This window comes from Anoplopoma fimbria, chromosome 6 (genome assembly GCF_027596085.1).
Source record: "Anoplopoma fimbria isolate UVic2021 breed Golden Eagle Sablefish chromosome 6, Afim_UVic_2022, whole genome shotgun sequence".
NCBI classification, from domain to species: Eukaryota; Metazoa; Chordata; class Actinopteri; order Perciformes; family Anoplopomatidae; genus Anoplopoma; species Anoplopoma fimbria.
Genome location: NC_072454.1, coordinates 8,554,284 through 8,581,450, shown reverse-complemented (window position 1 = coordinate 8,581,450; position 27,167 = coordinate 8,554,284). Strand labels below are relative to the sequence as shown.

At 38.8% G+C, this 27,167-nt stretch overlaps 2 protein-coding genes across 2 annotated transcripts; one reads left to right on the top strand and one right to left on the bottom strand.

Moving 5' to 3' along the window:
• Window positions 1–861: 861 nt before the first annotated feature.
• ifngr1l (interferon gamma receptor 1-like) lies at window positions 862–16,046 on the bottom strand. The gene is made up of 7 exons (XM_054599979.1): window positions 15,853–16,046; window positions 7,843–7,966; window positions 7,031–7,212; window positions 5,131–5,309; window positions 4,714–4,882; window positions 3,562–3,677; window positions 862–3,388 (listed from the first exon to the last, which is right to left on the bottom strand). The coding sequence occupies exons 1-7, from the start codon at window positions 15,917–15,919 to the stop codon at window positions 3,074–3,076; spliced, it is 1,152 nt and encodes a 383-aa protein (XP_054455954.1). The 5' UTR covers window positions 15,920–16,046; the 3' UTR covers window positions 862–3,073.
• A 905-nt stretch (window positions 16,047–16,951) lies between these two features.
• si:ch73-52p7.1 (uncharacterized protein LOC100321084 homolog) lies at window positions 16,952–24,607 on the top strand. Its single transcript, XM_054600545.1, has 2 exons — window positions 16,952–17,023; window positions 22,135–24,607. Exon 2 carries the CDS (start codon window positions 22,225–22,227, stop codon window positions 23,080–23,082), a length of 858 nt encoding a protein of 285 aa, XP_054456520.1. The 5' UTR covers window positions 16,952–17,023; window positions 22,135–22,224; the 3' UTR covers window positions 23,083–24,607.
• The last annotated feature ends 2,560 nt before the right edge of the window (window positions 24,608–27,167 follow it).

Sequence of the window (27,167 nt, the reverse complement as noted above, 5' to 3'; positions counted from 1 at the left end):
CAACACACACACACACACACACACACACACACACAAAGAGGTCTCCCCTGTCACTCACATTACTGCTTTCAGAAGAAGGAACAACGTGGTTTCGCAAATGTCATGAAACGTCATGACATACGTGCTTCTTCCTTTACATAGAAACATGACAGCATCCGATGTAGTGATTTACATGGTAACAGCAATAGCTCAGCTGTAATTTGGCTGCTTCACTGAGCGTAAATACTAACTTCCCTTCCTTTATGGTTTGCATTTCACATAGTCATTTGGAGATGACAGCATAAGATTTAAGATATAGATGTAAACTGAAGTTTGCGTACAACATCCAACACCAGCGGGGGGGGAGAAGTTTTCAGTTCCTGCACTTAAGAAAAAGTATTAACACCACATTGTGAAAAAACTACACTGAAAGTAGAAGTCCTTCATTTAAAAACTTACTTTAGTAAAACTATTATGAGCTAGATTTACTATTATTCAATCAAATGGTTCCTGTCAGTAATTTAAGATTATATAGTTAATAATGCTGTTGCATTTTATTGCTGTATATGTTAACAGCGGGGCTAATTTGAACTCCTTTATATAATGTTGGGTAGTTCAATCTACAGCTCACGCTCTGGCGCGAGCACGCACACCCCAAAAATTTCTAGTACAATATTGTCCTCTAGTAAAAAGTACAATACTTTGCCTCTTAGAGGTAATGGAGAAGTATAAAGCTGCCTAAAATGAAAATACTTAAGTAAAGTTCAATAACCTGGAATTTGTACTCAAGTGCAGTGCTTGAGTAGATGTACTAAGTTCCATTATACCACTGCCTTTCACGTCATTAGAACAGGATACAAAAAGAAAAGGGCTCAAAAAATAGATTTATGTTCATTTTTATTGAAAGTATGTAATGCTAAAAAAAATGACAGAAGATAAACAAATAAAAACAGTAGTTTACAGTCAAAAAGGAAACATTATTTGGACAGATGCAGAGACAGACCAGATAGATACCGAGGATAACGAGCAGCTAGATAAATTAGACAATAATTTGCTCAAATTGAACCAGTCTGCCATTTTTCCCCAAATACAAAACTCATCACGCCCGGTCAATCACTCTGATTGGAAATTAAATCCGTCCTTTCCAATTTGAAATTGTTGAATGGAAAAATGTACAAATAAAAGCACCAATTCCCTTTTTCAGTCAGTGTCACTTAAAATGTGTTGCTAGTTCACTTCAGCCAGACTCGGTATTCATGTATTCGGCACTGAGTTTAAACCGATCCGCCCTGCAACTTAGCATATGTAGGTTAAGTTTCAAAACACAAAGAAAGTTACAAACAAAACAACAAGTGACTCAAAAACTGAATAAAAGCACGGACATAAAAAAGGCACAAAACAAAGTCTTACAGGTTGTGTAATGTAACTTTCATCACTTCACTAGTGCAATCGTTTTCAAACTGCATAAATTGAGTGACAAAATAAAAAAATAAAAATTCTTCCCTCTGTCCCTCTTTATTATTCACAAAATATTTTGTTCAATTTTTTTTGACCACTTATCTTCCACTGCAGGGTTTCTTCTTACATTCATATAAGGACATGTACTTTAGGACAAAAGTTGAACCTTTCAAACAGCACTTGACTGTTAGCTTGTGGGTCATGGCAGCTAGCAGAGCGATACCCAACGGGAGTTTACATGTTTGGCTTTTAGTGATCTTGTTATTTATTAATTTCTCCCTCGTTCTCCTCTTCCTGATCTACCAGCAGGAAAAGGAGGTGTAAAACGAGGCAAACGATCTCCTACAGATCTGTATTTCTCTGTATCTGCTCAGCCACACTCACTTTTTTTGAGCGATCAATTCACACCTGAAACACTGTATCAACTACATCCACACAAATATTAAATTTCACTCAGAAAAAAAGTCACATTATAGAAGTTAAAGATGATTTAACTTGTAGGGTTCAGTGTCACTTTAAGGTGCTACGAGCCTAATGACAAACAAAAGGATTCGATTTAGGTGGAAAAAGCAAAAGTGCAAACAAGCATAAAGGAAATTCTCAGTATTCATATATGTACTATTCCACAGAGATAACAGTATTGTATAGTAATGCTTATGTGCATTCATCAAAGGCATCCATCCATCCATAACCGCTTATCCAGTTAAGGGTCGCGGGGGTGCTGGAGCCGATTTCAGCTGTCAATGGGCGAAGGCAGAGTACGATACACCCTGGACAGGTCGCCAGCCTATCACAGGGCAGACATATAGAGACAGACAACCACTCACACTCACATTCACACATACTGGCAATTTTAGAGTCTTCAATGCACCTAAGCTGCATGTCTTTGGACTGTGGGAGGAAGCCGGAGAACCCGGAGAGAACCCACACTGACACGGGGAGAAGGAGCCATAATGAGAGACCCTTTATATCATTGGGTGGGATTCTGTACATGATAAAGCTGATGTATAAACATTGAAGTTGTAGTTTTTTTGTTTAAAAATCCTGTAATAACTGGAACTAACCATGAGTACTTGCTGATGTGTCCGCCACATGAATGTTTTGTATAGTATCGTGATCAATCACTTTAATAGGAGGGGCTTTCTCAGCTCCTAGCGCTAATAGGAACGCACGGATTGTGATGGCAGCAGAATCGATCAAATATCACATATTAAAAAGATAATAAACGGACAACATAACTGTCTATTGTTATACTGCTGACATTTTGGTGAGTGATCCAATTTGGGAATTATTTGATCTATTGTATCTTACAACCTCAAGAATATCCAGAAATTGATAGAAATTGCTTTGCAGGAATATATTTCACATAGGCTTACTGTTGCGCTGCTTTGACATGTTAACGTAAATGCGAAGCAATATGTAACCGATGTTAAGCTGAACTGACAAGAGGGACATCTCTTATTCTCCTTTCACTTGGCATTCACAAACACAAACCAAACCACCTGAAATTTGTAACCAAGTCTGCAAGGCGCTGTTCAGTTTTGAATTGACCTAACGCTGAACAGTCAATGTGGCAAAACGTTCAGAGGTTCCACCTGTAGCCACGGTAACCCTCAGTCAGTTCATCTTGTGCTCACTAATCCAACACGGGACGTTTCTCATAACCAGTGTCGTCTTTGAAGTATAGCACCTCATCTCGATCCAGGTCTTTGCCTTGGGTGTACCCGGCTTCCTCATCAATCCCTCCCTCCACGTGGTCAGACACACCTTCATCCTCTCTTAACAGCCCGATGGCCATACGGAGCTCGGGCTCAGTAGAGGGAGGAGCAAAAGTTGTCGATTCTGTCTCCTCTTCCGGCAGCAGAGGCGTGGGTGAGCTAGGTTCTTCTGGCACAAAGATCCGCTCTTGAACCGTTTCCGCAAAAACATGCTTCAGTTTCCATGGGAACATCTTTAAGACACAAAGAGGAATTCTTAGAGAAGGGTTGAAATTATAAAAAAAAAAAAAAAAAAAAAAAAAAACAACTGTTCCTTCAGCAGGGATAAATTCTTCTAGCATATTTAAAACAGAAATGTTTCCACTTAAATGATCACATCAAAGCAGAAATGGGAAGATGAACTTACCACAGAGTTTGGCAAGGCAGCATTGGGTGCGGTCCATTTTCGGTACAACATGACGAGAACTAAAACAACAACTACAGCAAGGGTAATCAGGATCCCGGCGGTGATGTAGAGGACATCTAGATGAAACGGATGTTAAGTTTATACATTAACAGAAGGACTCATAGTCACACACACACACACACACACACACACACACACACACACACACACACACACACACACACACACACACACACACACACACACACACACACACACACACACACACACACACACACACACACACACACACACACACACACACACACAACCACACAGAGACCAGCCGTAGCTCTGACCCACAGTGGTTTACCCAAGAGGTGCTTTGTTATTATATGAAAATAAAAGCATTAACGAGTTTGTGAAAGGACTGTGAGTTAAACCGACAAGTAATGAGGCTCGATACGGACTATGTAGAATAAAAAAAAAAGCGGTGCAGCTTTTAAAGATCGAACCTTTAGCCTGGTCTCGGAGTTTGAGTCTGAGATCACACTTTCAAAAAAAGTAACTGCTTTTTTTCCATACCGCCCTTTACGTGCGTGCAATGGCTGCCTTAGTGATTCATTCATTGGGTAGCTATTTGGTTTTCAATTTTGCCAATCGGATTTTCTAGTTTTTTTTGTTTAACTCCTCTGGATGACAAACGTAATGCGTCACGCCCGGAGACAGCAGCTTCAAAAAGTTTAGGGGGGAAAAAGCCTGCAAACATGACTTTAATGTACGATTATCCAGAGCCCAGAAGATGGTATTCGGCATGCCCTAGTTTTAGGTCATCAAAAATAAAGTCATCATTTAAGGTTTTGGTATCCCTTGACCTCAAAAAGCAGTACTGTTCTTCTAAACTAATGTTTTTTGACGTCACACTGACCTTCTATTACTTCTACATCTATTTATTTTGACCTTGAGTCCAACTGGGCATGTGTGACAAGTTTTAAAAAATCTGCTAAAGGCGTTACCAGGATATCACGAGAACAGGATGCATGCAAGGTCACAGTTTGTGCCAAATTTCCATCCAGACATTCCTTAGATACCGCATTCTTGGAATAAAAACCAGACTGACCGACAACCAGAAAACACGATGCTTCCGCAGGAGGAATAAAAATGTTACTCAACAGTTCGGTGGTGGTGCTTCTGGTGACAAGCAGTAGTCTTGTTTGGCTTGAACTGATATTTTCTCCAGCTCTCCCTTCATCTTCAGACAGTGTTTCTTCTGTGCAGGATCCACTGACAGCCTTTCCTCACAAACACTCTTCTCACAGTAAAAGCTGTGGTGTTCTTCCCCCTGCACAAATAACAAACAGTGACCTTTTCAAAAAAATACTACACAGTGATACAGAGAGGTCATTGAGTACCACCCATATACCGGTAAGCAGTTGACCTACTATTAATAAATACACTACTACAACAATAGAAATATTCAAAGGTATTTCCAGCTTCCCCCACTGCTAAACTAACTATCATTGTTTGACTAGTTATCATTAAATGACGGTGGAGAAGTGGAGAAGATGTTTAAACTGTGTGCAGTCTGACCTGGCTGATGATCACAACGTCGTATTTAAAAATCAATGGTTTAGGGCTTTTCTTTCTCCCGTTTTCTGTATTTGGACTGCTTGGCAACTTCTGGAGGTACACCACCCAGGGATGCTCGAAGCGTAACAGGAGGGTGTCATCATGGGCAGAGATGCTAACTGATGGGAAATCCAAATTACCTGGAAACAAGAAAATGTCATAATCGTAATCTCAACTTCATGTTACAGACTGACATTTTAGTGTGAAACTGTCAACAGGAATGTATATCATGTTGTTTGTTTGCTGAAGAACTATTTGTTTACAACAAAGAAAATATGTTTTAATAGAATTTTTTTAATCTGTGAAGAAATTAATGGGATATTGTTTCGATTTTTATATATATATATTCATTAAAATACTGTATTTAACACGAAAATGATGGTCATTCGGGTATAAATTTCAGAGTTTGCGTGGTGCACCTGAATGCACCATGAAGTCCCTGATGGTTCCTTTACGCTTTGGGTATTGCATTCTTGCATTAAAATCAAAAAACAAATAAGCTCTTCTTCAAAAAGGTGTTTCATGCGCATTTTTGACAATAATTTCCGCACTATTTTTGGGACACTGGAATAAATATGTATGAACAAATTCGGGTTGGGTTGTTTTAAAAACACAAAGGCACACCAGTCTTTGTAATTATTCCACCATGAATCCATTGTTTATAAGACAAATGTAGAGAAGGAGGCCACATAAATCCTAGAAGAAATAAGTTTAACGGATTCCTTACTTTATTTGATCTCTGTGTCATCTTAGCACTAACATCAGCGCCGGCATGTGTCAAATTTGTGTCACGCATCCCAAGGTATAAGAATTCTTTCTACAAGGATGTATTCATGTTTATAAATGCTACTGACAGCACCTTTAATTAAACAGTTATTTGCGATAGAGATGTTGGTGGATGTAAAACTGTGTTCAGATTGTAACTGTGGCGGTACCGAGGAGTGTGCGACCTCTACCACCTTTTCCTTCACACATCAGTGTCCGTCTGTGTATGACATGCCATGTGGCTAATTTGCATAGTTTTATGTTGTTTTACCATCACAAGGCCAAAGTGTTACGGGATGGCTAAATGCAGAGGCTAAAAGGAGAAGTTAAACGGCACAGCACATCCAATAGCTAGCAGGTAAAGTAAAGCAGGGAAATTCACATGAATATGGGAAGGGAAGTTATAAGCTATATTTTAAATTCAATATTTGAATCCAGTTATTTAATTATTTTTGTTTATAAAAAACAATTATTTTCCAACAGATTATTTTTAATTTAACTTTAAATTATGTACTTAGTGACTGTTTTATGGCGTTTTTCTGTGTCCCGTTTTAATCTGAACTATTTATTGGTGAACATAAACATTGGATCGTTTATATTATATTTGCAAATTCTTTTTAAAGCTCCTCTTTTTTTTTAATGTCAAATATTTAATTACTTCGTCGATTCATTCATAGATTTAAAAATGATATTGCAAACAAATGCGTCAATGCCTATTTCTATAGTAAAATTTGGGATTAATAAATTAAATCCTTTACTACTATTTCAGTAACTCTTCCCAGATAATGCATCTTGAATAACTTTAGTGATCACATATTTTTTCTCCAGCGACACCATGAGGTTGACATTTGTGGTTTTGAGTGAAATGTCTCAGTCGCTATTGGATGGATTGCCTGAAATTTGGTACACAAATTCATGTTATTCTTGTATTGACTCCAAAAGTAACTGGTATTGTTGTCATGAATTTTTACCATCATTTTCTAGCCCTAGCTATTTTCTGTTTTCAGGAGAAGCATTGAATCATTATTTCAGGTTTATCATACTAAAAAGTTAAATATTTATTGCAAGCTCAGTGAATACTGACATTAATACTCACACTTCCTCCCCAATGGATTGTCCCAGAAATAGGTGAAAATGATTCCATCAGGAGGTGCACGAACAGACTCATTCTGGCCATTCACGGCAAATATGTGAAGTAAGTATGCATTATTGTAATCAGAGAGAAATGACACGTCTGCTTGTCGTGCTGATGAGTTCACCCAAATCTCTTTAGGATAACTGGGGAAACAAATAAGACAAAGGTGACATTGTCAAGAGAAAATAATGAGCAAATAACTGAAAGAGTAAAAAGCACTAACTATAATCATACTGTATGTCTTTTTAAGACGCATCTAAAATAGTTATCTGCCTGCTGTACATGTATGTAAACAGTCAATATATGCTTAATAACACACTGTAAATTGTTGGGGTCTGTTAATAAATATCTTGTTAAATATCAGTTATTTCTATGTTCAAGCCCTAACCTTAAAAATAGTACATGGACATGATCAACATTGTGATAAGCTAATGTAAGGATACCTTTAGTATGCAGAGTACTGATTGTCCACCTCCTGCAACTATGATCTACATTCCAGTACAACGGTGTTTAACATCCAGTTATCTATACAACAAAGTCAGTGTATATTTCCTGGCGAGCATAATGTGTTTATTTAGAAACATGGCCTGAGCCAGTATTAGGCTACGGAGTTATCTAGATAAAAGTTTTTAAAATAAATGGTTACACTGTTTGTTGGTGCGGTTTAAAGCAGAAATCATCTTGAAAAAATTACTTCTAACAGGAAACTGAGTTTTAGCAAGTTATGTGTAAAAAAAAAAAAAAAAAAAAAAGAAAAAAAGGAAAACACAAACCTGTTTTTACCGGTTACGCCGATGGTGATTTTGAATCTAAGATCTGGTGAGAGTTGTTCGTAAGTCCACGTTAGAACATTGCTCATATTGTGGCAGTTCAGCTCCACGTTGGTCGGCGGCGCCACTGTGGAAACAGAGAGACAAAATGTCAGACTGCAGAATCACAAGGCATTTCAGTCTTCAAAACCCCAAAACAAAACCAGTCATAACTGTAGATCACTTTCACTTAAAGAACTCTTTGGTACGAGGCCTTTAAATGAGTAGAGACAGAAAATCTGCCTCTTTACAGAAACACTTTAACAACATTTAAGTCACTTACAGACTCTCAGCTCAACCCTTCCACCTCCCTTCTTCTCCATTAGTCTGTAAGAGTCGGGGAGGCTTGGTATCTCTTAGAACTTCCCACTAGAGGGCGCTGCATGAATACTGCCACACAATACAGTCCTGGTGAACCTCTTTTGAGGGTCTACATGTTCCAAACTTAGACAGACACAGAAGCCTACATACCATTCTAAAATACAGCATGGCTTTCAGTGACAGACAAATTGCAGATGGCCTACATATATTTCTTGGTGGTAGAACTACAACTTCACTCAATATACAGGGTTCTTTCAAACTACTCTACCAGAAACATTGTGCAATGATCCTTCTGACATCGAGGAACCCAGAAAAAGGACACTTCCAAAAATCCTGCACATACTTCTCAAATTCAAAATAGCAATAGCAGAGTACAAACAAAACAGACAGTGTTTTTCCACTTTTTCTCAAGAGAACTAAATGATTTCAATAGCAGTAATCAGTTCTGGAAACCCGTTTTATTTGCATCCAGAGCATGTTTACACAAGCCTGACGATTTACGTCATGCTACAGGAAGCAGCCATGCCTTGTAGCATCTCTCTCTCTCTCTCTGAAATACTTGTTTTCATGCTGGGACATGCTCTTTTCAAACATCTGTCAACATAAATGGTTGGTTTAAAAAAAAAATCAATAAATTTATTAAAAAAAAATCACACTGGACATGTTTCAAGTTAACACTCTCCAAGTGCATGCAGGGAAAGAAAGAAAGAGAGAGAGAAGGGGAGAAATGAAGACACTAAAATGAACGTAAAAATAACGTGTTTTGGATTTTCTTTCTGTGAAGGTTTCAATCAAACTTTTTGGACAATTTAGTGAACACCTTTATGAGTCACCTGTTATCATACAGAGTACGGGATTAAAAAAAAAGTTTAATTTCAGTTTCATTTCCTCTGTGAACTAACATTTACATGCATGCACGTGATAACATGCAGCCGCACAAATTGAGACGTGACAAGAGTGAAAGACAAATCACAGATGAAGGCATGTGCACTGTAGAAGAAGCGTTAACCGCAACTGTCACGTTGGTTGCTGAGGGCGGTCGCCACAACGGAGCGTGAGACCCACAGCAGCGAAACCACAGCGTTTCAGTTCATAAATTGAACTTCCGTTTTACCTTCTTGCAGTTTGACTAAGCAAATGAATCACTCTGAACTTCAAGTATTATTTTAACAAATACGTTTTACCTGTTAAATCCCATTGGATTTATCAATACTAGAGAAAACAGTTACAGGCATGGTCAAAATTAGATTTGGGAAACAGATTTCAATGAACCAAATACAAAAAGGTCAGAATGTTAACTTTGGGAATGACAACCCCGAGCTGAGGAAAAGTAGAAATGATTTACTAAACACTGAGCATGTTTATAGTATATAGGAGTTAAACAGTAAGTAAGAGTCACCTAACGAGGACAGAAAACAGAAGCAACAGTAACAGACATGGCTGATAGGTTTTTGCTTTGTGTGCGCAAACCTTTTTCAGAAGCAGGAAGAGGGAGCAAATGCTATCGGATGTTAAAAAGGAGGTCACTGGTGATGGAGGAAGTCAAACAATGTGAAACGAATTATGTGCAACAATTGCAAAAATATGAGCATTCAATTAAAATATGTTACTTCTTGATATTGAAACTTAATAATAATTGTAATATTTCCTTGTTTTTAAATCATGCTTCATTGTTACATTTGTTGTTGCAAAATATACATATGATATCTTCATATACAGTACCAGTCAAAAGTTTGGACACACCTTTTATTTTTTCTACATTGTAGATTAATATTGAAGACATCCAAACTATGAAGGAACACATATGGAATTATGTGGTAAACAAACAAATGCTCAACAAACCAGAATATGTTTTAGATTTTAGATTCTTCAAAGTAGTTGAATGAGAAGGTGTGTCCAAACTTTTGACTGGTACTGTATATTAAAATTCTATTACTGCATATTTTGGTGTTTTTTTTATTGTTATCTTTATATTGCTTACTGATTTTGCAACTAATTGGGGGTTTTGGTGAGATGACAGTAAAGCTCTCTTGCTGCTTGCAGTCAGAATAAGCATTCAGTTTAACCACACTGGCATCAAACATATGCAGAAGTACTGAAGAAAAACAGCTGAGGTGGACAGGGAAAAATAGAGAAGGACACAAATAGCACAAATATAATCACATGCATCAAGAAAACGTCAAAACATCACTGACAAAGTACATCCATGCATCAATTATTTACACCATAAATAAGCTAAAGGGTTAGGGCGGAAATTTGAACATATCGCTTGATGATAGTGATCTGCACAACCGACATGGCTTCCTGCAGTGTCTCATTAAACGAGAGAGACAAGGATAGGTCTCCCTGCAGACATTTGGACTTAAGAAAAGCACAAGTGTAACTACTAACATCAATAATGGCTGCATTCCATTTAAGTGTATAAATACTAGACTGGTTGGGCTGATGAGGGCAAAGATTCAACAAGCAACTCCACCACTGCTCAGATTTGAATGCAATGTTAAGTAACAAGGCGTGTATTGACATGTTTAGGCGGACTTGTTAGTAATTGATCTTCTTCCATTTTGTCTTATTGTCTGCAAATGACAACAGACTACCCAATGTACATAGCGTCAGCAGGAGTCACCTGGTGGGTGTGAGCAAAGCTATCCTCAACTGAAAGCTGTTAAATAAAGTATATGGTGTTTTTCGATAAAAACTCTATACTTGTTTTGTTTTAGTTTTTTTCATGTAACAGATGAAGCCCAAAGTTCTCGAAGACAGATTTACATTTTTATTTAAATCAGGAACTCTGTTATCAAAGAGTCGGAGCAGCAACGAGATTATGAACCCAGTCATTTACACGAGGGCTGCAACTACCGTTCATTTTTTCTAATCAGTCAATTTGACGAATATTTTCCAGATAATCTTTGGTCTAGAAATGCAAAAAATAAAAGTGTCCATCACCTTTTCCTAACACCCAAGCTGACATCTTATTTCTTGTTTAATACTATTCTAAATCAAATGATAGAGGAGAGAGGCACATCAATTAATCAGTTATCATTAAAGTTGCCGTTTAATTTTCTGTCAATCGACTTATGTTTTCAGCTCCACTTAACCATTTCCATTTTCTACTCTGTGTCTTTACTAAAAACATATAGATGTTTGATACCGAGCCTTAATAATAATAATAATAATTAAAGTTTGATCAGGCTGATGAACTGATTACTTCTCAATAAGTTGTTAGTTCTTTTTTCATTGTCCACACACTTTAATGGGAAAATATATTCCAAGGTATCAATGAAAGCACCGACTCAAAAAACAGAAATGTAAGCTTTCTGGAAAAGCCCCACTCATAGTGCGAGAAGTTGTGCTGTTGTTTTCGGTGACTCATCACGAGCAACAATCTCTCTCACACATAATACATGTATATACTGTTACCACACTTACACACACAAATAGGAAAAGAGAGTCGCCTCTAACCTTTCATGCATTCAGTCAGTCAGTACGAGAAACAGATTTCAGTCACATATACAGCTGCTAGAAGACTTATTTTCTCTTGTGCCAATTTTTTGTCGGAGTAAGTCTTACTTCATTATAGACCGCTGTTGTACACCATGACCTCAATACACAGCCTAATGTCTCCGAATGACAGGATGTAAATGAACTCTCACTGACGTAAACAGTTTGTAGTTTCAAACAATGTAGCCTCACCAGTTATGTACAGCGGGTAAAATAAGTATTGAACACGTCACCATTTCTCTCAGTAAATATATTTCTAAAAAGGTGCTATTGAAATATATTTCTAAAAAGGTGCTATTGACATGAAATTTTCACCAGATGTCGGTGACAACCCAAGTAATTCATACATGCAAAGAAAACAAAACAAATAAGTTCAGAAATGAAGTTATGTGTAATAAAATGGAATGACACAGGGAAAAAGTATTGAACACGCTTACTGAAATGTATTTAATACTTCGTACAAAAGCCTTTGTTGGTAATGACAGCTTCAAGACGCCTCCTGTATGGAGAAACTAGTCGCATGCATTGCTCAGGTGTGATTTTGGCCCATTCTTCCACACAAACAGTCTTCAAATCTTGAAGGTTCCGTGGGCCTCTTCTATGAACTCTGATCTTTAGTTCTTTCCATAGATTTTCTATTGGATTCAAGTCAGGTGATTGGCTGGGCCATTCTAGCAGCTTTATTTTCCTTCTCTGAAACCAATTGAGAGTTTCCTTGGCTGTGTGTTTGGGATCATTGTCTTGCTGAAATGTCCACCCTCGTTTCATCTTCATCATCCTGGTAGATGGCAGCAGATTTTTATCAAGAATGTCTCGGTACATTTTTCCATTCATCCTTCCTTCAATTATATGAAGTTTGCCAGTGCTGTATGCTGCAAAACAGCCCCACACCATGATGTTCCCACCTCCAACTTTCACTGTTGGTATGGTGTTTTTGGGGTGATGTGCAGTGCCATTTGACCTCCAAACATGGTGTGTATTATGGCATCCAAAGATGTCTCATCTGACCAGACTATATCCTCCCAGTATTTCACAGGCTTGTCTAAATGTTGTGCAGCAAACTTTAAACAAGCTTCAACATGCTTTTTCTTCAGCAATGGAGTCTTGTGTGGTGAGCGTGCATACAGGCTACGGCGTTTGAGTGCATTACTTATCGTTTTCTTTGGAAACAATTGTACCTGCTAATTCCAGGTCTTTCTGAAGCTCTCCTTGGCGGTCCTTGGCTCTTGGACAACTCTTCTGATAATTCTTTTCACTCCTCTGTCAGAAATCTTGCGAGGAGCACCTTGTCGTGGCCGGTTTATGGTGAAATTATGTTCTTTCCACTTCCGGATTATGGCCCCAACAGTGCTAGAACATTCATAAATTTAGAAATCCTTCTGTAACCAATGCCATCAGTATGTTTTTCAACAATAAGGTTGCGAAGGTCTTGAGAGAGCTCTTTGCTTTTACCCATCATGAGATGCTTCTTGTGTGACACCTTGGTAATGAGACACCTTTTTACAGGCCATCAGTTGGGATTGAACCAGCTGATATTATTTTCACTGACAAGGGGCAGGATTGCTTTCAAATTACTGAGAGATTTCAGCTAGTGTCTTGGCTTTCCACGCCTTTTTGCACCTCCCTTTCTTCATGTGTTCAATACTTTTTCCCTGTGTCATTCCATTTTATTACACATAACTTAATTTCTAAATTTATTTGTTTGGATTTCTTTGTATGTATGGATTACTTGGGTTGTTACCGACATCTGGTGAACATTTCATGTCAATAGCACCTTTAGAAATATATTTACTGAGAAAAATGGTGACGTGTTCAAGACTTATTTTACCCAATGTATGCAAGAATATGTAGCTTTCAGAGCAGGAAATCACTTATAAACGGCCAAAAATTGTGAAACATTTTGTTCATATTTCTAAGATTATGTTGAGTAAAAGCAATGTATATTTTTCACTCCTATCCAAGCAAAACTTTAGGAGAGCTCCAGAGGTGTCCTAACCTGTCCTAATGCCTCACCGTAATTACTACAGGTAACATTTACAGTGTAAAGGGCATAGTCGTAAATTGCAATTCATTTTTGGTAATATTATTTTTGCATAACCATGGTAAGTTATTTGCCTGTACACATGCAATCTACACAGTGGTGCCATTTTCTGCACTACGAATGTGACCACTGTTTAATAAATCCTACATGATAATACAAAATACAAGTTGGTGTAGGAGACTTCATAAATCACTCTCAAGTCATAATTTGAGTTTGTTTAGTCACATGTTAACCTGATTCACGGCACTTCAAAGCGGGCAAAATAATTAAAATGCTTTCTGAGTGGCTACTTTTTAAACGATTTAATTTCCCCTCGCAAGTTGTGTCTGACCGCTTCGATGGTAAACTGGAAAAATAGTAATAATAGATAGTAAGTGATTTGGATAACAGAAATGTACAGAGACAGATATACGTTAGTAGAAAAATACATGATTGTTGTTGAATGGAGAAAAGTATGTGTCAACACAATCATGTTCTATTAAAAAAGTGTTGTCATTATTGCCTGTGCTATTAAAAGGGCTGCAAGTACTGACGTCAGGACAGCAGAGTCGCTGCCCATCTTTAGGCGCAGGCTGAAAACTCACCTCTTCAAGAAGCACTACCCTGAGCCTTCCTCGTAGCACTTATTGCACTCGTATTAGTTGCTGCACTTACTGTATTCGTATCAGTTCGCTGCACTTATTGAATTTGTATTTGTTTACTGCACTTATCCTATTCGTAGTAGTTTGTAGCACTTACTATATTCGGATTAGTCTGTTGCAATTATTGTTTTCGTAGTAATCTCCCTCTGCACTATACTTTTGCTCTGGTTTATGCTTTGAGATGCTTGTTTAAGAAAGGAGATGCACTTATGACTTCTGGTGACTAGTAGTTCTCTTGAATACCTATGTTGAATACACTTCCTGTAAGTCGCTTTGGATAAAAGCGTCTGCTAAATGACTGTAATGTAATGTAATGTAAGTAATAGTTATTCATATTCATTAATAAGACATAGACAAGCAGAAAATACAGACAACTGAGAAGCTGGAATAAGGGAGTGTTTGGATAGTTGAAGATTAACTTTACTGCTTAACAAATGACCTAAATAGTTATTGTTACAAAGATGGCAAGCGGCCCTTCCTGGAAGTCAAGAAAAAACCAAATGTGTGATCCGCATATCAATGTATCTTAATGCAGTCAGGGTGTAGTAACGTTTGTATTTAGAGCCGTTTGCTGCTGATAGCATCACCAGAAATGCATTTAAGAGTCAAGTGTGTTCAATTCCCACAGACTTCAGAGGATCGATGCAAATGTACTTGATGCCTCTTTTAATGGTGTTTGGTAATGGTGAAATGGCCATAAGAGGTTTTCCCACCTTATCTCCATCAGCAATGACCATAATTAGAGGCATTAGTACACTAGCCTGTGCACAACATCATGTAATGGGAGGAAAGAGCAGATGTAAGGTGAAATCAAAAGATACTGACTGAACATCTTGCAGCACAATCTATGTGAACCTTCAGCAGCCCAAGTTTCAAATCCTGTTTCTAAACTTCAGCATTTTTAGAGACTTCTCCTGTGTTACTTAAATGGCAAATGAAGCCCAATAATTGCATACTTCTTCATAAATGTGGAACCTGAGTGTGTGTATGTATGATTATTCAGTGACAACATCTTGACAACTGTGCAGAAATACATTACACAAACAAAGAGTCTTTGGTAATACGGAAAAGCACAAAGAGGAAATAAAGAAAACCCCCAAAAGACAAGAACTACGCAGTCCTCCTTTGTTCAAACAATATATATATGTGAACACACAAAGACCCAACCCATGTGTGTGTGTGTGTGTGTGTGTGTGTGTGTGTGTTTTACAGGAATAAACATCAGGCGAGTTCAGGGACTTCCCGTGTTTTGCAGTGATACCAGCGTTACGTCCCAGATTCAACCTATTCACACAAAACAGCCATAACATGCCCCATAAAGAAAGCCTTTCAAATTGAATAGCACTTTCCTGAATTAAGTGAACATGTCGTGTTAATTCGGCTCCACATTGGTGCTCACATAAAGTGTTTAAACACATCCCACGTGAGGTAGATAATAGGTGATGCGGCAGAGCAGTGAACGCAACTTACCGCCCATTAACGCAGCGTGTAAAGAGCCGAAGAGAAGGACCGCGGCTGCAGGAAAACACATCAACATGCTCGTTGTTTGACGTCTTCAAAGTATATGCAATAGAGACATTAACTATCTAATCTATCGTTTCATTAGGACGCTGCAGAGGAACACGTCTCCCACGTTCAACCAGCCTCGCTGAGATCCTGAGGCTGAATCCATAACCGGAAGCGACGTCCCATTTCGCCCCTTATTGCTGCCTTTCCGAACCTCGGAAATCAAAGCTTCCTTTTTTTTTTTGTTGTTGTTGTTTTTTTTGCTTTCAGTTTTTTGTTACCTTAAATAATATTTAAACATATGTATACGTTTATTATTAAATGAACCCCTCCCTCAAATATATTTATACATATACATATATATATCCGCGAAATCCAACTTAAAAGAGAGTAAAACTAGTTAACTTTGAAGGAGAAAAAACTTATACTTTGGCATAGGATACAAAGTAAAAAAAATAAAAAACACATACAGAAATGACAAGATATAGCATAGCACAACATAGGGTTTGACATCAATTACGGTCAACGTTGCTCTAACAAATCTTAAATTCCCCCAAAAATGTTTTTCAATTTATAATTGTGCTATTTCCGACTGATTTGAATGCAGCAAAAAATTGGCTGGTGTTTTTTGTCACATTACTGGGAAATGACCTGTTTTCTAGAGTACCTCCTTATTTCCTGTTGGGAAAGACCATTCTTTATGGCAGAAGATGAAGTTTACTGATAAATAAATCAGATTTTCTCATAGTCCTACAGAACTTTTTTAAAGTTTTAAAAAAAACGCTATTAAAAGCCTACTTCTGGCTGTGAGACTGATCATATCTATATGAGATTAAAAAATATATATATATATTAGTATACCTCTAAGTGTGCCTTTATTGCAATAGAACAAGATATGTAAAAAATGGCCTGACAAAAAAATGATCTGTGGTATTATCTTTGGTTCAAGTCTGTTGTAATGAAACATTTGCCTGCAGTACTTAAGGTTGAACTCAGCCTGCACTTTAAGTGAGTTACAGCTTCCTCTGTAAGGATACTTCCCCCACCCTGACGTAAGCTGGATGTGTGATTTTTCCTCCCCATCCTAGCCTCAAACTGACGCATTCACATAGCAGCTCTTCAGCAGCAACTCGAGGTAAGTCACACATCTAAAAAAAATGGGAACTTTACTATGCATGTATAGCACTGCTGACCATTTAGTGTGGGCTTCTGTAACAGCTGTTACATTGTATGTTTGTGTCCTGTAGTTAGTCCGTAAAAGGAACCCGAAAGCCGAGCCTTTCTTAACAGTATATTCTCATGTTACATTACATTCCTGTGTCTGTGTTATGCAACAGAAACATTCTCTGGAATCTGTTAAATGTTTCACAGATAAAAACTGAAATTGCAAAAGATGATGGATGTTGCCCGCATCCTGTGAACATGTTTTCTTCTGAGAATAAAAAGAAAGTGGACTTTTTAACCCCTGACCTACAAAACTGATTCTTAAGCCGAATGTTTGAGGGTTCAGTCACCTCAGGTTCAAGTCAGTGGTTCATAGCCAGATATGTGGTCAGACACTCGTACATTTTTATCTTACAGCCAGGACACAGAAAGTATGTACTCGTGACAAAAGGAAATGTGGCGTTAACAATTTTTGGGTCCTGAGGGAAAAGCAAAAAGCGGCACTCTGAAATTCCATCTTCATACAATTTCCTCCAAGCTGGGCTGAGCAATATGGTTGTGACAGAAAGACTGGACTATTGTACTGGATGTTGTCACTCACTGTGTTTTGACGCTGGACATCATCTTCCTCATCTTCCTGTCCACCCTTTGATATATATATATATATATATATATCAGTATTCATCTTGGATTTCTTTCTACTTTATTTGTCATCATGTCTTTCCTCTTACAGCCAATACTACGGTGTGAAGAAAAAGTGTGATCAGTAAGCTTCGGTTTGTTTGAGGTTAAGTGCATAATCCAACTGAGTATGAGGAGGCGGTGGTTAAAGTAGGCTACATAGTAAAAACACATATGTTTTTAAAGGAAAAGCCAGACATTGGGGGAAATATGCTCATTTGCGTTCTTGCCAGGATGAGAGAAGATCGATTCCACTCTCAGAGCTGTCTTTTGTATCCACAGGCAGCAGCCAGTTATCTTAGCTTAGCATTACTGGGTTTCGTGTGCCAGACTGTTTTTTTTTTGTCTGGTAGCGGTAACTTCAGGAATTCTCTTTACATTTTCTACACTTTGTTTACAGATTAAATATCTGTTATTAGTGAGCTTCAGAGGTGATGGTAGGACAGAGGACAGAGTCAGGCTAGCAGTTTCCCCCTGCTTCCAGTCTTTGTGCTAAGCTAAGCCCCATTTAACTTGTAGGACAAGTCTTCTGACAACAAAAATATGCAGTTTGTTCATGCCCACGACACATTATTCAGCGTTGAAAAACATGTTTTGGGGTTTGACAATATGGTTGAAAGTGAGATTATGTTTGAGTAAAAATGAATACCTCGTTATAGACGCAGGAAACACGCATGGTTAAGGTCAAGGGACGGCCGTGGTCATGCTTTTCAAAACATTGACTTGTGAACCTCCCGTCATAATTACTACGGCTACTAGAGGGCGTTTTCTCCTCTGCTTAAACTCATGTTGTTTTTGATCCACTGAAACATCTGATGTTGCTGTTCTTCTTGTGTGGAAGGCCTCAACTAGTACTGTACATTGAATTTAAAAGGGTTTGCCACCAAAAATGTATCTTTTGAGAATGAAACGCTTCCTGTCTATACGCCTGGAAGGTGTCACTTTTTTTTCCACAGTGGATTGCAACTGGAGTGCAATTAATTCACACAAAGAGGGAAAAACAACATGTTAGGCACTTTGACTCAAGCCTATTCATTCCTGGTAAAGATCTTTAAATATGGGTCACAAATGTTACTCAAACAATAGTGAATATTTAATTTGTATTCATATTTGTTAATCTAGTGAGTATTTAAGCAGCATTCTGGTGGATGTGGCATTTACTCAAAATAAACAACAGTGTTCATCGTATTAAATAACGTGTCATGGTTTAAACCTTTTGGGAACAATGGAGGTCTATGGCACAGAGATTAGCTTTGGCTACACAGACAGTATTTGTTAGTAAGATCAATTCATTGATGATTTGGTGTTTTCATAGAATTGTTACTAACTAGCGGGGGTGCGCTCGCATGCACTGAAAGTCACGCAGGGCCGGCCCGGCTATGTAAACAAATCACAGAGAAGCTCAGACTTCAACACACACACAGAGGGAGAGCGACTTCCCTTTCTACTCAGGTAAACATTACTCCACTATATCTTTACATAGAAAATACTTACGCATTAATTTAAGCACAGCTGATCACCGAATGCACATAACACTGCCATCATCAAATGTTATTAGCTTAACAGCCTCTTTTTCATCATTAAAAACAAATTTGCAATTTTTTGGTAGCAAGCAGAACTCAGAAAAGTTAAGAAACTTAAAAAGCCAACATAAACGTCAGTGACCTGTCGGTGGGTCAGTAAGTACAAACTCATGTTGTACAGCCAAACAATGTTCAAACCCACAAAACTGTGTTTTAAATTGGAAATCCCAAAGTTTCCAAATATTTTATGCCGAATTTCGTGCAAAAAAACGATGCACAAACCATTGACAATATTTCCATTATATTAAATAGTGCTGCCGTATTGGTTTTAAATATTTCACTCAGTGTTAACATTATATAGCTTCAATGATGAGCTGAAACAAACAGATACTTAATATATATATTACTTTCAGTGTGGAATAAGAGGATTATTTTTTTCTACTTAAAGGTGAAATAAAAGGGGGGGGTTATCTTGATGTGAAATATATTGTAGATGATAATTCACAAATATTGAATGTCACAAAAGGCCAAAGGAAGAATGTAGCGGTCAAGTCTGCGCTGGCTTCAAAGTGAGGCCGAAAGTCTTATTCCTGCCCCGATGTTATTATTGCCAAACCAGAAAACCTACCCAGACCTTTGTAAAGGCCAAGATTTCAAAACAATGTTTTCCCTGGAACCTCGAAGCGACCTCCACAGTTATAATTTTCTAAATGTGTGTCTGCGTGTTATGTGAAATTCAATGTGGGGCTCAAGTGTGTTAATGTGTGTGTGTGACAAAGTACTGATCCAAACCAGCTGTCGGTATGTCCACACCCCCGCTCGTCACGTGTTAGTAAGACAATACTTAAATGATTAGCAACACACAGGGTTGTGACCTCAGAACATTTCACTCTAGTATCCAATAACAAGCATCTCCTTTATGAAAGTTGACCTGGACTGAAAGAGGGCTAGGTTTGTCTAGATGGCCCAAGAATTTTATTTTCATGAAAACATTTCCCTCAGTCGTGCTTGAATTAAGCGGCAAATGGACTTTTGCCTCAACAATGTCAATAATATGAACTAATGTCATAGTTAATTTTCTTGTCTGTTGATGTACAAACAACCCTCAGCAAAATGGATAACGTTCATATCCGCTCTGTGAGGTTGGTCAGAAGTTGTATTGGGGTTTACTGAAGTAGAGAAGCTGAGACATGGAGAGGACAAATGTGTTACCGGATGATAAATTACATAAAATCACTAATAGAATGCAATAAACAATGGAAAACATATTAAGATCCTTAACTTGAAGGGGAACTCCACCGATTTTACCCTTCAAAGTCTGTTTACAGTTCATTGGAAGCAGACAGCATATGTGAAAAAAGTTGTGTAAAGCCTTTTGGGACTCCAAAGCGAGTTGTGCGTCATCTGATATTTAGCCTTAAGTGATGTCATTCAAATCAGCGGTGGCTGGGGCTGAGGATTACAAGTTTGGAAATTAAAAAACAAAATAGGGGTTGTAGAGTTGGAAAGATGTGATGGTTGACATGCTTTGTGGGTAATGTAGGCGGCAGGTTTAGACGCGGACTGAAGAATGCATGGAACAAAAAAAGCAATATCTTTGATTCTGCAGGATTGATTTTGATCCTTGCTTTTTATCTGTGAGTTCCACCATGTTATAGGAGTGAAATGCTAACATATAAAATATGATAATCTAAAGAAATCTCATGCATAGTAATAGAATAAACAACCCAACTGGATATAAAGTATGTAAAATCAGTTCCACCTCTATGACATTCAAATGCCACTAACACATGAATGAAGTATAATCTAATAATAAATCTTAGAGCTACTTCCTTCGTGACAGAAGAAGTTTCGGCAGACCCGGATGTCTTAAGCAATAACATTTATTGTTTCTCGATCGAGGAGAACAGGGAAACACCACGTGTGAATCACAATTCACTACTACTACCCAATCCTGAAGATGGTGTCCTTGAGCACAGTATTTAACCTTCCCCAGACCAGCTAAGTTCCGCTATATCCAAATAGGGTTAGTTCTTCATCAGCCTGGCATGTGTGAGGATTCTAAGGATTCATGTGTTGGATATAAGATCTAAACAAGGAAATACGTCTACCGTTGCTGTGCTAGCAACAACATAGCCTCTGTACAGTCTCTCTTATCCAGCGTCTCCAAGCAGCCTGTTGAGTCTTAACCGAATACTAAAGGTTTCTAGCTGACCGTGGCCTACCAGCTGCCCTAGTCAGCTCGGCCTTATCAGGCACATAGAGTGAGACAGGCGAAGAGAGACAGACAGTTGACCTGTCCTACAGACAGTTACCTTTAACCTACAAGAGGGAAGTTTAACATACAATAAGGAAAATTCCTTCACAATATATATTTTTATTCTTATTTATTTATATGGGACAGTGCACATTAATCCACATTGGCGTCAACAACATCAATCTTAATGTGCCGACACAACAAAAAATGACAAATGATAAAAGTAGTCTCCTATATAATAAAGTTACAGTGAAAATAAGAGTGATGGAGAACTGAAGATGTAACTCAACACATTTTTACTTTTAACTAAGTATAAATCTAAATGCAGGACTTTTAGTTGAAACAGAGTATGTTTACATTGTGGCATTACTTTTACTTATGTAGAAGGTCTGAGTACTTCTTCCACCACTCGTTTCATTTTCACAACTTAATATGCCGTACACACAGTGTGATAAAAGTCAGTTGTAGATTGTGTGTGTGTGTGTGTGTGTGTGTGTGTGTGTGTGTGTGTGTGTGTGTGTGTGTGTGTGTGTGTGTGTGTGTGTGTGTGTGTGTGTGTGTGTGTGTGTTGTTTTTCTTAACTATACTTTTTTCTAATATTGAATGTTTTCTTTCCTTTAGGCTCAGGTTTATGTATCTGAACACTTCATATCTTCGTATCATCGCATGAACACCAATCAACATGCTTCCTGAGACTCTCCTCCAGCAGTGATGCCTGCCGTCAGCCCCCCCGCCCCTCTCCTCTGTGTGCTGCTCTGTGTGTCGGTGGCTCTGCAGCGCTCTGACCTGCGTCTCGCCTACGTGACCCACAACAGCTTCTTTTACTACTCCTGCAGCCAGGAGCCGCAGCCCTGCAGCGTCTCATCACTCACAGACTGCAGATGCAAGGACATCCAGCTTTCCGCACTGCACCACCCGCAGTCGCACTCGTCCCCCGTCTTCCGGATGAGACGTTTGACTGTTTGGTTCACGTCGCCATTAAACACGGCTCGTCTGCTCAACAACTCGGAGGTCAGACACCTCACTCTGATTCACTGTGGCCCTGGAGGATCTAGAGAGACGCCTTCTTCTTCTTCTTCTTCTTCTTCTTCTTCTTCTTCTTCTTCTTCTTCTTCTTCTTCTTCCCTGGAGGGACATTTTGCTGTGCAGCACCTTGAGAGGCTGACGGTGGTGAACTTGGAGAAGTGGCCGGTTAACAACTATCCGGAGGCGAACAGAGCCAAGAACACAGACTCAAACAGCGACCCTGACAGAGATAACGGTGCTCACTTTGACACAAATAGATACAAGAAGGATAAAGACACAAACTTGGACATGAGAGATTCTTCGGCTTTGTACTCAACCCAGAGCCAGACCCAAGACATCTTCCTGGGCAGGGAGCTGGGAGCGGAGTTTTATGAACAGGCCAGACTGGGAATCATCCACAGCTCTGTGCTGGAGTGGGGAGCAGTGGTCAAAGCCTACACGGTTCAGACGCACATAGACAATGACGGCGTGCTGCCATTCCCTGATCTCCACCTGCCAAAATTACCGGAGACATCTGTCATATATGTCAGCTTTGTGTACTGATGCTTTACTTTTATAGGAGGAAGATGATCTAGTGTTCAGGAACCTGCAAATAATCACTTTCATGCTCACCAGGGATCCTCAATTTTGGATAATCATTGGGTCTTTTTTGTTGCAGGCCTCCGTTTTTTGCATTTTTGGACACTCACGTAAACCCAAGCAAAACTAATTTCGATTTTTCTCATCCAATAGCTTCAATCTTAATTTTCCCAAGTGGCCTTAAAACTTTGCACAGCTGTTTATCAGCATGTGAAATCAAAATATGTCTGTTAATATGAGACCCTCTGAGGGACCAGAATAGCCTGCCAACCCTCTCCAGCTGACCTGTCCTTTTTTTTAAAATTCGCCCCTTGTTTTTCTGCTCCACTACAAAGACAGAAAATGTGAACTTCCACCATGATGTGCATCCCACTGAAGCACTGACCGGTTGCTGAATTCACAATGAATATAAAGCTGCTGTCTGTTTTTTTCAGCTTTTCATAATGTGCTTGTCAAATGTTGTGACGAGTTAACTTGAAGGCCAAAATGACATCACTAGAGGGAGGACATTGAGCTATTATGGACTTTGTGCAGCATAAATCCCACTGAGCTCTGCCCTGGCATTCCTACAGCTGACCTCTGACCTCTGTGTGAAAGAAAAGAAAGACTTTCTCCTCTGGGATCAATGAATCATCTTAAATGTGAAATTACATGTTTGGTTCCAGGATTAAACCACAAGATGGCAGCAGATACATTTAAATCAAATAGGAAGACAAACTGAAGTGATAAGGACAGACTGAGCTGAATGACAGCAGGAGGAAAAACATAGTTTTCTTTATTTTGTTTTTAAAGTCTACAACTCTTAAAGAATCCAGCAAACCTTAAATTCAGCTAATGTGTCATGACGTATCTCAGCACTTTAAAAGCCTGTGAGGAATACTGTTGTCAGAATAGAGGTTTACAAGGTTATAAATTATGGCATGATATTTATTTGTTTACAAAAAAAAATGAACTGAACAATGTCATCACTTGCATTTGTTTAAAACAGAAATAAATGATTTACTCATCGCTCATCGGAATATAACATGATGGATATTGTCCAAAATTTGATTAGTCCAAAGTTGCAAGTTAAACCCATATCTTAGAATGGATTTAATGTTTACAATATGAGGTATAAATGCTTTGCATAATAGAGGGACATCCACCTAAAAATCACATTTTATAAGTGTGACCAGAAACAATTTGAATTGTTTTTTTTTTTACAATCACTGACCATTGTGAGGTACAGCTGCATTTGTCAGGTTAAAGCCTCGTGTGTCTCTTCAGTCTGATAATGAGTCCTGTTTATGTGTGTGTGTGTGTGTGTGTGTGTGTGTGTGTGTGTGTGTGTGTGTGTGTGTGTGTGTGTGTGTGTGTGTGTGTGTGTGCTGACACCTGCTAGAGGGCCGCTTATTTGCATGATAAACGGCGCTGCGCATCTTGTTAAGCGCCCCGTGAATGCACAACTGATGTCGCCTGTTGATCCTGCACCTGAGAGGTCACTGCACCCAGCCCGACGCACACTGACGGGGGGGGGTGGTGGTGGTGGGGCAATTACCGGAGGAATCAGCACCGCCGGCCGCTCTCCTTATGGAAACCCTGAAGGTCGGGCTTGAACCGTGACCTCTACTTTGGATCTGATCGGAAGACAGAACTACCAGCTGTAAAAAACAAATCAATTACATCATGTCCAGTGTGATCCTCCTGATGTACTGATGCACACTGTTAATGCTGGTGTCAGTGCAGGGGGAGGTAAATGGGATTGATTGTAAAGGTGCGCTCTCCCTCCATCGCTCCCCTTTACACCACGCTGCCGCCGTCTCCTCACCGGCAGTTCAGCAGTAAAACATTTTTATAATCAGACGTTATTGTTCGCCGCCTCCTTGTGGGAGATGCGCCCATGTTCATTTTTTAAAAGGGCAAATCAGCCATAATTCAGTTTATAAACTGCGGCGCGCAGGGGAGAAATGCCGGGATGAATATTCATTAGAGAGCGCCCACTGCCAGGCTGGGTGATTCACGGGGCATATGTAAATATCACTCACTTTAATTGCCCCTAAACTGACTCAACATAATGTTGTCATTAGCAAATTATTACTTATTTGTGATACTAATGGTACGGTATGGCGCCTCGTGCTGAAGCTCCACATATATGATTGCAATTACAGCTCTTTTTTATTCACAGGGTGACTGCGGGGTCTGATGGATCTGCTGCGTGTGCGTGTGCGTGTGTGTGTGTGTGTGCGTGTGTGTGTGTGTGTGGCTAAGGTGACAACAATTCATTTCACTGACACATGCACGGACGATTTCAGTCGATCCAGTCATTAGACACAAACACAACACACGCACATCACACACAAACTGAACTCAGGACGGTTTATGGACAATTTTATGTATTTTTTTTTTTATTTTTTTTTATGTAGGCTCTCTGTATCATCTGGACTGACTTCTGAATAAACAGGATTTTTTTTTTTTATTCCTCCCTTGGAACTTCTTGAACCTAAATTTTGTTTGTTATTCAGTAATTATATCACCTATGAAATGAATAGAACAAAAACAAAAATAAAGTTATCTGAACAATTAGAATAGACATGTATTTGTGTGTAGGCCTATATGCCATGATAACACATTTTGTATGGTTAATTTAGTGTAATTTTATTAATATTTAATTAATAGTATGAGAAAATTTAATGATGTTCTCAAAGATGTGTGCAAAAAGAATGGACGATCAAAATGCCTTTTCTTTCTTCATAAATGACCATGACTGAAATTACAGGTTTTGATATGTCATTTTGAATACTTTTGAATTTCCGTATCTAAGTTATTCACAAAAGTGTGTTAACTGGATGCCTTTAAAAGTATAGTTCAATATCATTTAGCTGGAATCTGCAATAAAAAACCCTGTGAATTAAATTACTTCCAAAGAGGGAAAATCAACATTTTGATCATGCAGATAATTAATTGATGGTTTGATATTTGCAGTTCAATTTTGATCTTCAATGTTGGCTTTCGAGTACTGTTGATACAATAAAATCTAAAAATCTCACAAAAAGTACTTTAGCCAGTCCTGATATTCCTGCTCTGAAATGGCCAAATTCAAACATATCTTTTTTCCGTAGTTTTATCCAGTTTTGAAGAAAAGTTTACAAATATTAATGGAGAAAACCCTAAATACTCTGCTGTTTAAAAAATGCATTTGTCTTAAATCTCCTCAAATGATCCCCTAAAAAGAAAAGTGAGTCATTTTATGTTAATCTTAACAAAAACGCTCAGGGATTAATGATACTTTGCAGATTTACAGATGGGAGATTTATTCATTTAAACACAAAGAAAGTAAAGTTTCAGAAAACAAAGCTCGGCATCAGTTTGACATTTTTTTAAATAAATTGTTGTATTTAAAAAAAAAAAAAAAAAAAAAAACTCCCTGCTTGTCACCGTCTGCACAACCCGACACGGTGTGGAGTCGTTTTATAGAGGCAGCAGCAGTTTGAAACAACAACCATGACAAAACAGGCCCCCAAAACAGAGGGAGAGAGAGAGGGACAGGCACGGACAAATAATGATGTGTGCGTGTGTGTGTGTGTGTGTGTGTGTGTGTGTGTGTGTGTGTGTGTGTGTGTGTGTGTGTGTGTGTGTGTGTGTGTGCGAGCGCCTATGTGTGCATCTGTGAAAGAGTGTGAGGGAGCTAATAAAGTAATGTGATGGATGATCTCCTTTCTCCCAGAGGGACCAGCACCATGTAAATTGGCCCACACAATGCATTATGGATAAGGCAGTTGAGATTATAGCTTGTTAATGGTCTCCTCCCTCGTCCCCTCCCTCTCCTCTCTCCCCTCTCTTCTTGCATCCCCCCTCTCCCCTCCCATCCCTCTGCTTCGGCTCAGGCGCTGACATGGTCACCTCATTGTCGGGGCGCGTGGGTCTTTTAGGTGCAGATGGAGACGAGCTGTGCTGCAGCGACCTGCCAGGCTTAGTGGAGTAAATCTGTGTATCTGTGTGTGTGACTTGTATTACTGACAACATTGGGACGCAGTCACATCATTAGGACTCAAAGAGCTGGTCCCCACAAC